This window comes from Asterias amurensis, chromosome 7 (genome assembly GCF_032118995.1).
Source record: "Asterias amurensis chromosome 7, ASM3211899v1".
Classification (NCBI taxonomy): Eukaryota; Metazoa; Echinodermata; class Asteroidea; order Forcipulatida; family Asteriidae; genus Asterias; species Asterias amurensis.
This window is the reverse complement of record NC_092654.1, coordinates 16,491,515-16,505,128: the sequence shown is the minus strand read 5'-3', so window position 1 is coordinate 16,505,128 and position 13,614 is coordinate 16,491,515. Positions and strand designations below refer to the sequence as shown.

At 40.0% G+C, this 13,614-nt stretch overlaps 1 protein-coding gene across 1 annotated transcript; it reads right to left on the bottom strand.

Moving 5' to 3' along the window:
• Positions 1–3,256: 3,256 nt before the first annotated feature.
• LOC139940059 (quinone oxidoreductase PIG3-like) lies at positions 3,257–10,677 on the bottom strand. Its single transcript, XM_071936289.1, has 6 exons — positions 10,531–10,677; positions 9,444–9,546; positions 7,336–7,494; positions 5,570–5,782; positions 4,186–4,382; positions 3,257–3,527 (listed from the first exon to the last, which is right to left on the bottom strand). Exons 1-6 carry the CDS (start codon positions 10,675–10,677, stop codon positions 3,363–3,365), a joined length of 984 nt encoding a protein of 327 aa, XP_071792390.1. The 3' UTR covers positions 3,257–3,362.
• Between the last annotated feature and the right edge of the window lie 2,937 nt (positions 10,678–13,614).

Genomic DNA, 13,614 nt, shown 5'->3' with positions numbered 1-13,614 from the left:
CAGCACAGTCTGACCTTTGCATTGTTACGGATGTTGAACTCCTTCCTCGACTCCATGCTGATCGACCTCTATAGGAACGATCTCGACATCCAGACTAGTCTTCGTTCCAAGACCATTGGTGTTGCGCGGATACACACACACAACCGACGTTCAAAAACTGTACACGACTGTAATGAAGAACGTAGCGGCCGCTCGGTTTCGCTGATTTCCAGAGCCGTATATTGTGAGAGTTGCGACAACTTGCGATTAGAAGCCATTTTGTTCCCAAGAAACGCATGGGCGAACACGGGGTGCCAGACTAGTCTGCCCATTGGGTTGTGCTGCGTTTGGAGACAACATGGCGCCCAGCAACCACGTGACCAAAGAAAAGTGGTCCCTCCATGTCGCAACTCTCTCAATACACAGCTCTGCTGATTTCTGTATCACTTGTACAGAAATCAGAAAGTGAGATACAGAAATCATTGATCGGAACGTTGGTTGTGTGTGTGACCGCGCAACACCAATTGTCTTGGAACCAAGACTACATCCAGACGTAAGATTCAGCAAGCTGTCGTTTCGGTTGATGTTTTTTAAGTGCATTTTGCGTGAATAACCCGAGTATATTCATCAGCCCCTACCCCAGCCCATCGAAACTGTTAACAGTCATAACTTAATGTTTAACTTGCCAATATAACAGTATACAGAGCGAGCCTTCAAACATTTTTGTTTTCTACTTGTAACGTAAAGATAACAAAGTGTAACGGATCACACTGTTGAAAACGCGTGAGACAAAACGCATGAGCTAGTCACAACAAGACAATAGCATTATTCATTCCATCTTGTTTTATTACATAGACACAATCATGGGCTAGGCTTCATGGCATCAATGTAAAACCACATCATTTTATGTAAATCAACAACTTGAAGGAGTCGTGGCTTTTATTGTGCCCCTCAATGAGCTTCAACCCGGGTATTGTGGAGTATACCAGTCCCCCGCATCCCCTCTGAAATATTCCCAATTTTTGGTGAACAGTGTCGGGGCACTATTTCCAAAGCGATGTCTGTATAAATGGCCAGTTTTGGAAAGAAAATGGAGTTCGTAACAATTTTATTTGATTTAAATTAACAAGCTTTAAACTCGTTTAAAACATTTTTTTTTTTCAACCCGCTGTACAACAGCATCAACGAAGAAACTTAACATAAAAGCAAAATTCGTTTTTTAACGTGGCTTTGACGGATTCTTATAGAGAAAATGCCTGTCGGGTTTGAAATTATACAGACGGGAAGGGTGTCCTAGGAAAATTATGTCCCCAATATTGGAAAAATCATGGGCTGGAGGAGAACGATTCAAAAGAGGGCGCTATCAGAAGAAGTGTGTACACATTTCGCCGTATGGGGGGACAGGATCTCGTGGGGGGGGGGGGGGGGGGGCAGAATCTCCTGCCACAAGGGCGTTGTGTTCCCCTCCCCCGGTCCCCGTAAGTTGCCCCAAAAGCCCGGTCATGGCTAAAGGCACTGGACACTCTTGGTAATTACTCAAAATAAATGTTAGCATAAAAAATTACTTGGTAACAAGCAACGGAGATAGCATAAAGCATTGTGAGAAACGGCTCCCTCTGAAGTAAAACGTAGTTTTCGAGAAAGTAGTAATTTTTCACTAAAATGTTTGAATTTGATTTCGATACCATGTCCAAAAATCAAGCATCTGAAGCACACAACTTTGTGTGACAAGGGTATTTTTTCTTCCATTATTATCTCGCAACTTCGATGACCAATTGAGCTCAAAGTTTCACAGGTTTGTTTGGGTTTGGTCTTTGACAATAGACTGTGCAAGTCTCGCGCGCACCGGAGCGAGAAAACACGACAACTGAAGAACTTTATTTGTTTGTGAATCAAATCTTTGCTTTAATTTATTCTTAATGCCGAATCTGAACAACAAAAATACCCATTAGAGCTTGTTTAAATAAGTTTTAGCTTTTTAAACAAATACACAATTATCGGTTAAAGTCTATGTATGGACACAAGTAAAACTCTGGGACAAGGATGTTTGTTTGATTTTAAATGTTTTGAAACCCCTTTTGTAAATCTACGCCCGAATGTGAAACTACTAAAAGCTGGTTTATACGCGGACGCACGATGGTCGCAAGGGCGTTAGATAAACGCGTGACGCATTTTAAAGAGGAAGCCGACGCCCAAGCGACCAATGAAAAGGCTTTCCACCCCGCGCGGCCAAAACAAGCGTCTGCGTAAGTTTCTTGATCGGAGATGGGCACAAATTCTTAATTATTTACAACTAACCTGACCTGAGGTCAAGTTTACATATCGGTTTTTCTCATAGAGTTATATATAAGAACTAGAGGGCGCACGAGTGATGCTTCGTGCACAAACGCCACGGGACCGCAAGATGACAAGCGCGTCATTCTGCACGCGCGTTGAATATGAATTACACGTTTGAGTTTTTTTTATTGAACGCTCACGCGATGCTGTTTGTTCAACTTACAAAATGGCCGCACAAACACACGCTGTTAGATGCCAGGGGCCTTTCTCAAACCACGGCTTGGGCTCCGGCTCAGGCTTAGGCTCCGCGCGCTGTGTACGCAGCTCGGCCTCTAACCTGCATTTTCAGCGCGTATTGCTGCTTGTACCAGCACGCGGAGCCTGAGCCGGAGCCTAAGCCGAGGTTTGAGAAAACTTAGAAAATGGCCGCCTGGGCGCATGCCGGGGCGCGTATTATATGCAAGTGCGCTCTCTAGTTCTTATATATAACTCTATGGTTTTTCTTCGTTATTATGTTGACTTTATTTTTACTTTTATATATGTTGTTAATTAGTATTACATTTTTAACAACATATGTCATTTTTATGGTCATAAACTACATAAGACTAAAGTAATGGACGAAACAAAATCTCCCCAACGTAAAACTCCATAAGGTTGGGACCACAATGGTCCCGGAAGTTCAAATCTGCGCGAGACTTGCACAATCTATAGACCCTTCTCATAAAATATGTAAATTGCACATAGCGCGTGCGCACTAACGTTTTGGTTGGCAAAATGAGGGAACATCGCGCTGTTTTGTACACGGCTAATGGGTGCGTGACGCAGACGCGATTGCGCGTCTGCTTAGTGCACAATACCAGGGGCAAATACCGGGGCAAATACCGGGGCGCGCGCGTAAAGCTGTGAATTAGGTGCATTGTGGTCTTGCTGGTATCCAAATTTGATCCATATATATCCCACAATGCACCTCATTCAACAGTCTGCGCTTACGCAATGGTATTTGCGAAAAGGTTCCATGTTTGCCAACCAACAGGGTCTGTACGCATACGTGAATGTAATTAGCATATTTCATGGGAAGGGTCCATTACCAAAGGTGTCCAATGTCTTCAAAGACGCAGTACAATCTTGCCAATGCTTTGATTTGCTCTTATTATCCTATGTGCGTCACCAACGTTCTCCCACGGGAACACTTTGAATATAACCGGTTTCAACTCGACTCCAAAATGTGGCATAACATTCTCGTTGAATGCTCCTATCAGTTTGCTTTTATACTGTAACAAATAAAAGTAAAGTAATTATTTTTAGGGAAAGGGTTAAAGAAAAACTTCAGTCCACAAAAATATCGCACAACCAGGGCCCATTTACATAGAGATGCTTAAAGGCAGTGGACACTATTGGTATTTACTCAAAATAATTATCATTATAAAACCTTTCTTGATTACTAGTAATGGGGAGAGGTTGATAGTAAAAAACATTGTGAGAAACAGCTCCCTCTGAAGTGACATAGTTTTTGAGAGAGAAGTAATTTTCCAGGAATTTGATTTCGAGACCTCAAGTTTAGAATTTGAGGTCTCGAAATCAATCATCTAAAAGCACACAACTTCATGTGACAAGAATGTTTTTTTCTTTCATTATTATCTCACAACTTCGACGACCGATTGAGCTCAAAATGTCACAGGTTTGTTATTTTATGCATATGTTGAGATACACCAACTCTGAAGACTAGTCTTTGACAATTACCAATAGTGTCCACTGTCTTTAAGCACAAAAGTAGCCATTAAAGCACATTAAAATTGTGCTCACCAGAACATGGTTACCATCCAAAATACCATGTCACATGTAAAATTTGTGACTGGTATCCTGCTCATTTCTGCTATAAGTAGAAAACTGCTAAGCAATATTTGCTGCAAATTAGGCCCAGATACTCACATCAATACTTCTCGACAGAAGCGTGGATCCCACGACATGAATCCTTTTCCAAAGTATATTCGAAACAACAGTGCCCTCTACCTTCTCATCCCCGAGCACGCCACCGACAACCCACGTTCCGTCGACTTTTATGACGCGCACGTTTTGATCCCAGAAGGAACCACCTACGAAATCCAGGATCACGTCAACGCCCACGTCTGGAAATATAAATCAAAGGAAAATTCAAGTGGAAAGTATACTTTTGGTTTTTGGACTCTTTCATTTCATTTTATTTCATTTTATTTTATTTGCCAGCAAACAAGAACAAAAACATACATGTATTAACGAATTGCACATCAAAGATTTACAAGTAAAAGCAATACAATGGTTTTAAAAAGAATACAAATAATTTATGTAAAAACACTAGAACATTACTGAGAAACCTGGCCTGGCCGCGGGCAGATACAAGGATTGTGTAGGAAACACCTCCAGTGGGGGTGGAACACAAAACACTAGAGAAAAAACAAAAGACAAGAACCCTGGCAGGGAAAGCCAATTGCAACAAAAAGTCACTTTCAAAATGGCTGTCCTTTTGGTTCAAGACAATAACAAACACATTATTGTATGAATCCTTTATACACAATAGATGTCTGCAATAAAATTAACTTGTAAAAATGTCAATTCAAAAGGTTGCGTCTTTGAGATATCGGCAAACATCCAAAGTGAATAATGTGGAAGAATATTCCCTAACAGGAATACACAATCTGGGAAACGTTACTGACAGTAACGCTTTTCAAATTCACATTTTGGGGAATAAAAACTGATACATATTTTACACAACCACATTACTTCGAAGTGAAATGTTTCTCAAAAAGCTTTATACTCAATTGAACATTGATGTAGCCTTTATACCAAAGGTTTTGCTTGCCATTAATTAGTGATTACAAAAAGTATACCTTCCCTTTAAAGCAGTGGACACTATTGGGTAATTGCTCAAAATAGGTAATTACTCAAAATAATTGATAGCATATAAACTTACTAACGAGCAATGGAGGGCTGATGGTAGTATAAAATATTGAGAGAAACGGCTCCCTTTATACATTTTGAGAAAGAGGAAATTTCTCACTCAAATAGTAAACGACTTCAGCTGAAGCCTTTATTGTGCATCTGAAAGCACACAAAGTAATACAACAAGGGTGTTTTCTCTTTCATTGTTCTCTTGCAAATTTGATGACAATTGAGCTCAAATGTTCATACATTTTGATATTTTATGCATACCAAGTGAGAATCAAAGGTTTCCAGTAATGTGCCTTTAAAGACAACTCTCTCAATAATAATGACTGTAGTAGTGTTTGTAACTAGATCGTAATAGATATAGAGAGGCACACACTTTCTAAATACTTACTCTCTGTGTATTCTAAGACTTTCTCCGCAAAATCAACCTCCTTGTAGTTGAAGCCAGCCACTGCACCAAGGTTAAGGGCCACGGCAACTTTAGCCTCGGTTCCAGCCGTTATTATGGCTTCAGCCCCTGCCAGCCGGACGAGTTGAACAGCGGCAGTGCCCAATCCACTGCCGGCTGCATGCACAAGAACCTTGTCCCCCTCCTTCACATGACCTTGTTTGAAATGGCAACGAGGTTGACTTTGAATTCAAGCCCTGAAGTCGGTCAAATGAACATTCAGTGCTTTTCTTTTATAGTTAATTGGTTATTCAAAAATGTATTTCAATCCTCAACTAACCCCCACAAATAACAAATGAACGAGTCTTCTTTTCAAATGCGTTTGGTTGGACAACGCGTATCACACAGCAATGTTTACATATTCATTATTTAAAGTCACCTGGAAGTGGTATTTTTTCAAAATAAAGCTTTTGTCACTAATATATGTGTTTTGATGAGTGGAATGTGAATAAACAGTTAACTAAGGTTTTGAAAAATCAGTTCTTATGTTATTTACAAATTTAAGAGTAGACCCCGACCCGAGAGGGCGCTGTTCGTGACGTAAATCGAGGCAGACTTTGCCTGTAATGCGTAGAGTAAACACAATTGCAAAGTACATGTACGGACCAAGTCGTGAGTTTGTACGTTTCAACAACAAAAAATGTTTTTTTCCCGGCAATGCCGACCAGGTGTATTGCTGCTGAATGCAGAAAAACACTTTTTGAAATGTACCAACTCACGACTTGGACGTACATGTATTTTGCACGTGTGTTTACTATACGCATTGCAGGCAAAGTCTGCCTTGATTGACGTCACAAAAGGGGTAGGCGGAGTCAGCCCCCCAAACAACTTTATATATTTTTTAAACATATAAATCGTGACAAACAATTACTTAAAAAAATGTTTTATTGTTCGTAAGCATATACTCTTATGTTTGAAAGAAAAAAAAAAATATATTTCCAGGTGACTTTAAGTTAATATAGTGTATACTAATTATTGGGCAACTGCGGTGTCGTCAAGTCCCTGTCCCGCGTGCGGAACAGGTTGGGGGAATGCAGAGCATCACAAAACAATAGTTTACTGGCGATAGCACGGGAAAGGGACTTGAGACAAGTCCACATGCATGCAAGGGCGCCTTTGGTAGCTATCAACATCAACCCATATTGGCCGAAAGCACATCAGCCAGAGATCGAAAATGTTCGGTTATTTTCCGGAGTGAGAAAAACGGAGGTCACACCAAGGCTGTGTTGGGATGGCGAGCACTATAATAAGCACATATGCCACCCAAAATAATGTGCACTTAGCGTAAGTGGCAATCTTCGATTAGAAGGTACACGTTTCGTAATAACTCAAAACAAATATTGACTTAAAAACTGACTTGGTAACGAGCATTGGAGAGCTGTTGATAGTATAAAACATTGTGGGAAATGACTCCCTCTGAAGTAACGTAGTTTTTTAGAAAGAGGTAATTTGTCACATTTCTATCTGAAAGCACAGAAATTCGTCCAACAAGGGTGTTATTTTCATCATTTCCTCGCAACTTCGATGACCAATTGAGCCCAAATTTTCACAGGCTTGTTATTTCATGCATATGATGGGATACACCAAGTGAGAACCCTGGTCTTTGACAATTACCAAACGTGTACAGTGCCTTTAACAGTTAATATCAATAAATACTTGAAGCTTTCAGAGTCCAAATGAAGTTCGAAATAATAAGAAAATCTGATTACCCACAAAATGAAGCAACTGGTAAGCAGCGATCCAAGATTCTGGTATAGAAGCAGCCTCTTCCATGGTCATGTGACTTGGTATGGGTATCACGTGATCTTCAATAACAGTGACGTATTCTGCATATCCTCCTGCTTTCAAAAGAACAGCCACGCGATCGCCTAAAGACGGAGATACTTTTTAAATATTACAACAAAAGAAATGTTTGCAGGTTGTATGTATGCATTTAATCTATTGTTTGCCCATTAATTTAAGAATGCTCCAAGAACAAACCTATATCCCAGTATCTAGCATAGTATATTTGAAGTTTTGGTTGGACAAAAGATCTTGAGAGTTGAGAACCACCCCAACTCATTTAGAGATTATCATTATATACATGATGTTATCGCAAACATTTCTATATCGTATTTCCACGCATGGAAAGTTTTAAATCTTAGGCCGTGTCCGAATTGGCGGCTACGGCTACGGCTACGCCTACGGCTGGATTGCCGCGTCATCATGCATTGAAGTATAGGACGCCCTTGGCAACACCCCTGGCAACGGTCGTAGCCGCAGCCGCAGCCGTAGCCACCAATTCGGACACGGCCTTACTCAGCCTACATTTTGTTGGTGTGTTCCATTCAGAAGTATCCGAACAAAAATAATGTTTGGGGTTGAACAAAGAATTGACTAGAGTGGGATTCGAACCAACGACCTCCGGATTAACGTGCCGACGCTCTACCAACTGAGCTATCTTTATTGGCGGTGTCCCTATCTTTTCAATATCTTTGTTCGGGGGTGCCAGCCAGAAGCCATACAACCGTTAACTGCCGTGTACCCAGGGATCACACCCACATTACGATACAAACTGGGAAGCGGCAGCCAGGGGATCACCATAAGGGTGATGTAATTTTTTGTTTCAGATATAAATATAAACTGACTGGGTAAAATTTGAAATGATTTTGGGGGTTGAACAAAAATACTGTCCAAATAACATAGAGATCGCTGGCCAACATTAGGGTTAGATGAGCGCCGGTGTGGCATTAGATACTGTCCCACCGGAGATTCTGTGCCCCCACCCTCATATGGCGAAATGTATATAGACTGTGAAACTATTTAAAGGAACACGTTGCCTTGGATCGGTCGATTTGGTCTTTGAAAAGCGTTCTGTAACCGTTTGTTATAAAATGCATATGGGTAGAAAGATGTTGTAAAAGTAGAATACAATGATCTACACAAATGCCTCGAAATTGCGTGGTTTTCTTTTCACCTTGTCTACTAACACGGTCGGCTATTTATGGGAGTCAAAATTTTGACTCCCATAAATGGCCGACCGTGGTAGTTCGCGACGTAAAAGGAAAACCGTGCAATTTTGAGTGATACTTGTGTGGATCGTTGTATTCTACTTTTAAAACATCTTTCTAACTATATGCATTTTATAACAAACGGTTTCAAACGCTTTTTATAGACCAACTCGTCCGATCCAAGGCAACGTGTTCCTTTAATAAATGGTAAACTTGCAGGTACAACCATGTGTAATTGTTTGAGTATGGATATATACGAAGAAACTATAAATAAACAGTAAACTTGCAGGTACAACGATGTGTTTATTTTGTTGTTGGAGTGTTATGTTGGCTCTGTTCCTTTATAAGCTTTGACCATAGCCTCCATTTTGTTTGTAAATGTTGTGTTAGTATTAGTTTTAATCTGACCATGTGGAAAAAAATGTCTTAAGGGTACTGGACACTATTGGTAATTACTCAAAATAATTTTAGTAAAAGCTTTAGAGAGCTGTTGACAGTATAAAACTAAGTGAGAAACGGCTCCCTCTGAAGTAACGTAGTTTTGGAGAAAGAGGTAATTTTCCACTCAAATGATAAAAGACTTCAGCTGAAGCCTTTTATATTATGCATCTGAAAGCAAACAGAATAATGCAACAATGGTGTTTTTTCTATTATTATTCGTTTGCAAATTTGATGACCAATATTGAGCCCAAATTTCCACAGATTTGTTATTTTATGCGCATATTGGGATAAACAAGGTGAGAATACTGGTCTTTGCCATTAACGACCAATGGTGTCCAGTGCCTAAAATGAAAATGACAGCATTCCATGGTTTGTGCATCACTGACCTGGTTTCCACTTGGAGCATTCCTTCCCGACTTTGACTACTTCTCCAGCTGCATCCAAGCCAATGATAGGTTTACATCCAGGGGTCTTCCTAAATCCGTCCACCTTCAAACAAGACGTACAAAAACTCGCTTTATTCTCATATAAATTTAGTGTTATAGGTTTTCTCGGTCAATTTCGGCAAATGAGCAGCCAAATTAACCACCGAGCTATTCTGTTTCGCGCGAAATCGAATGCTACTGAAAAGGGTAATTCGATTTCGTTTTATGATTAGTCAAATGTAATGTTGCGTCATTCGATTTAATAAAATATTCATTCAATTTAACAATTCATCAAAGCAGCATTCAAATTCGCAGACGCTTCTTGAGGCGTGTGTGTCACGAAAAAAGAATAACGATACGCTAAATTGAACAAAGTGCTAAAGGAATTTGACTTGACTCAAAACGAAATTGAATGACCGAATTCTGAATTTTGAAACGCAGAGAGGCAAAACAGCTTTATTTCGAACGCATGAAAATGAAATTGAGAATAGATAAATAGTACAATGTAGAATTTGATACAATCATTTATAATCTTATGAAAACTAATGTTTTTTGTCATGGAAGAATAAAGCCCAGTTCATACTTCCTTGACGTCACTAAATTCGAATAATTCGCGTCAGTTGACTTGTGTGGGCAACTCCTGCGAAACATTGATGTGCTGTGACGTAAAAATTTAAAACCTATAAAGCGTACATCCATGAAAGTGCTCATGGCGCTAAAATCAAACAAAAACACATACACGTGTACAGTAAGCTAAGAAGAAATACAGAATATGTGGTATATAGAATTATACAATACAAATGCAATATCTAAGAAAACATCGAAGGGGAAAATCAAGCCAGCCATTTACTCAAATGCGTATATTAAATTAGATGTTTACTTCGTTTATGTTATTTGTTTTGCCATACAAACATAATGCCATACGTATAGACACTTCCGATGTTTCCACTCTGCGGATACCAAGGCACACTTATACAAACATCAAGATACCCAAAATTATTTTTTATACGAATAGGTTCAAGAGTACAGATTTACATTGCATACATACCTGTTGAGTATCGTACCTGTTCACGCTACACGCAAATACCTTCACCAGAATCTCCCCGGCACCCAGTTCTGGCCTCGGAACCTCCCCGATAAACAGCTCCTCCGGCCCGCCGCATTTGTCAAACTGCACGGCTCTCATAGTTGCCATTGGAAAAGTTATTTCTTGTAAATTGACGCCAAAAAGAATACAAATCGAGACGCGAGTGAATGATGTGTTTATGAATGTTTCACGGTCAGAAAAATGAGTTCCGCGTTAATTCCTCCAACTTTTATAGAGCCAGATGGTTCAGCTGTACTTTACATCCGGAAAACAAAAACTGATATAAAATTGCCAGATCATTGATCAATTTTTGTCCGCATGCTAATCGATAGAACCAGACTATTGATCACCTTAACACCTCTTAATAGGACCGTAATATATCACGAAATACTAATTTGATGCTGATATTTTTGAAACTTTCAAAATGTAATTACAGCCCTGGAATTACACGGAGACCACAGAAGCCATGACTTCTGTTGCCCTTGTCTTGCTTGGCCTTGGTGCCCCTTCAAAAGTTTCCCATGTAGGCTTACTTTGAGATCTTTCAATGGAATGCCCACTGCAAAATAAAAAAGGCCTTGCCCTTCAAAGATGAAATGCCAGGCTTGTCATTACGGAAGTGAAAACAAATTGAACCCATGTTTCTCTCTTTGTTTCGTGTGTAATTTCAGCTGTTCATTATTATTTTCAATACAAAGAAACTACCAACTTCAACCCAGTTATTACTTTATTATTAAAAAAACCTCAAAGTTTCCTCGATGATTTTGCAGAAACTTTGAGAGCCCTGAACAATTGTGTCAGTTTCGGTGTACTTGATCAAAAACATTCGGACTGTCTACTTCTGGATTCACACTTCGTTCTCGCTTCGGCCAGCCATGTGATCATGAATAGTTTATGCCCCCCCCCCCCCCAAAAAAAAAAAAAAAAAGCTAAGGTAGTGCTCCCACAGACTAGACATAAAGAGCCGGGTTCTTTATTTGTGAGTGCACCACAATGGTAGTGCGCCCTCTTGTGTCGAATGAGCACCAAATTTGAAACGAAAATAAATATTATTAGTCAGGAATTCTGGACGTTCATATTACGTGCTTACCGTATTTAAACTGGCTGCACTTGAACAAGCGCCCCCCGGTCTTTATACAATGTTAAGGGATGGAACTGGTTATCTAAAATGTTATATTCACGGAGCTTTTAGATTACATAGTCAAGCCCCCCCCCCCCACCCCACCCCACCCGAATTGGTGGCTACGGCTGCGGCTACGACCGTTCCCAGGGGTGTTGCTAAGGGCGTCCTATACTTCAACGCATGACGACGTATCATGTGTGATACTGAAAAGTTTCAGAGATTATCAAACAGACCGCATGAAATCGAACTTTCTCCGGACCACTTTGGTTCCACTAACTATACATTGCGCATGCATTAGGCATACTTGGGTGGGTCCTGGGCACAATTTCATAGAGTTGCTAAAGCACAAACATGTGTTTAGCATGAAATTTCCTGGATGAAAACAGGATTACTAACATAATTTCCGCTTGTTGCATTATGCCTGTAACTGGTATTCAGCTGATGTTTGCTCATTCTGAAACTCATGTGAAAACTTGGCTAGTAATCCTGTTTTTATCGAGGTAGACATTTTGTGCTTAGCAGCTCTATGAAATTGGGCCCTGATGTTCGAATACACGCTAGACTTGCACACAGTCTGCTGCACATTTTTCTCTCTTGAGGTAGGTGCACTCTGACTGTACTCTTGAATGATATGTCGCACACGACAGCTGCTCCGTGTAGCAACTTTGAACTTTGATACAATGTATGGAGAAAATTCCTCACTCCTATCATAAAGTATTTTAGAGTTAGTCAAATTGTCCGGAAACACCATCAAGTTGGGAGGCACACACACACGGGGGTGGCGCAGCGCCTGACCGGGGCCGCTTGCTCTGCGGACTTCACCTCACGGTTGTTGACGGTGACACCAAATCGTGCTGGATTAGACTAATTTGTCAGGGGCTGAATTCAGCCCGGTACGCTAGATCGTTTTAAACTCCCGTCACATGTTATTTGACATTCCAAGAACGAAAAAAGTTCAAGGCGAATTAATTGCGGCCGTGAAAGCGTCCTTGGGCAGGAAGAAAATGGAATTTACATCGACAGCATGTAATTCTTCCAACTCCTTAAACCGTGAAAAGTGAACGGCTGTCATGAAACATGTAAGCAATAGTCAGTCATAAACTCACAGTAAACATTGTTTATTGACAAACAAAATTGTTTATTTGAAAAGTCTTGTTTGTATTGGTAAAAACCATACAGACAGATTTTTTATTCCAGTATTTGTATACTTTTTATGAACTTGTTGTCAGTACCTTAATCACCACTCACTCGTCCCAAGAAAGGCTTTCCTTACAAACCGTCATTATGGTGCGAGGAAGTGACTCCGTTACTCCAGGTTCATGTTTGAGCTGCCAAAGTAATAGAAAAAAACAAAATGTTATAAAAATGCCAGACAAAAACTTCAGTATTTATTTATGAATAAGACTGTGTACCTTTGATGAATGTTTCCACAAGTCTGTATGATATTTACAGAAAGGGTCAGGGAATGTGAATGAACTACATTTTCAACAGAATGAGTGATTTGCCATAGTTTTGCCTTGTAATGGAAACTGCGTCAGAGAAAACAAATAACGGCCCAGAACCATTTCGGACTTTCATCAAATTATCAATTTAAGGTCTTTGAGGAGACATCGTGTATACTAAACTGTCTCTATAAGTTTTCATAGTTCTGGAAATAACCGGTGGTTTAGAAACCCGACGTTTCGATCATTATGCTGTGAACTTCTCCATGAGAAATGGATAAAAAATTTTCCCGAATATCATCAGAGCATCTGATCGAAACGTTGATTTGATAGACACTGGTTCATTTTATATACATGGTGTCTTCGCAAGATTGTACATGCAAAGCTTCAAATTATACTACTGTATCATTAAAGGCAGTGGACACTATTGGTAATTACTCAAAATAATTATTAGCATAAAACCTTACTTGGTAACGAGTA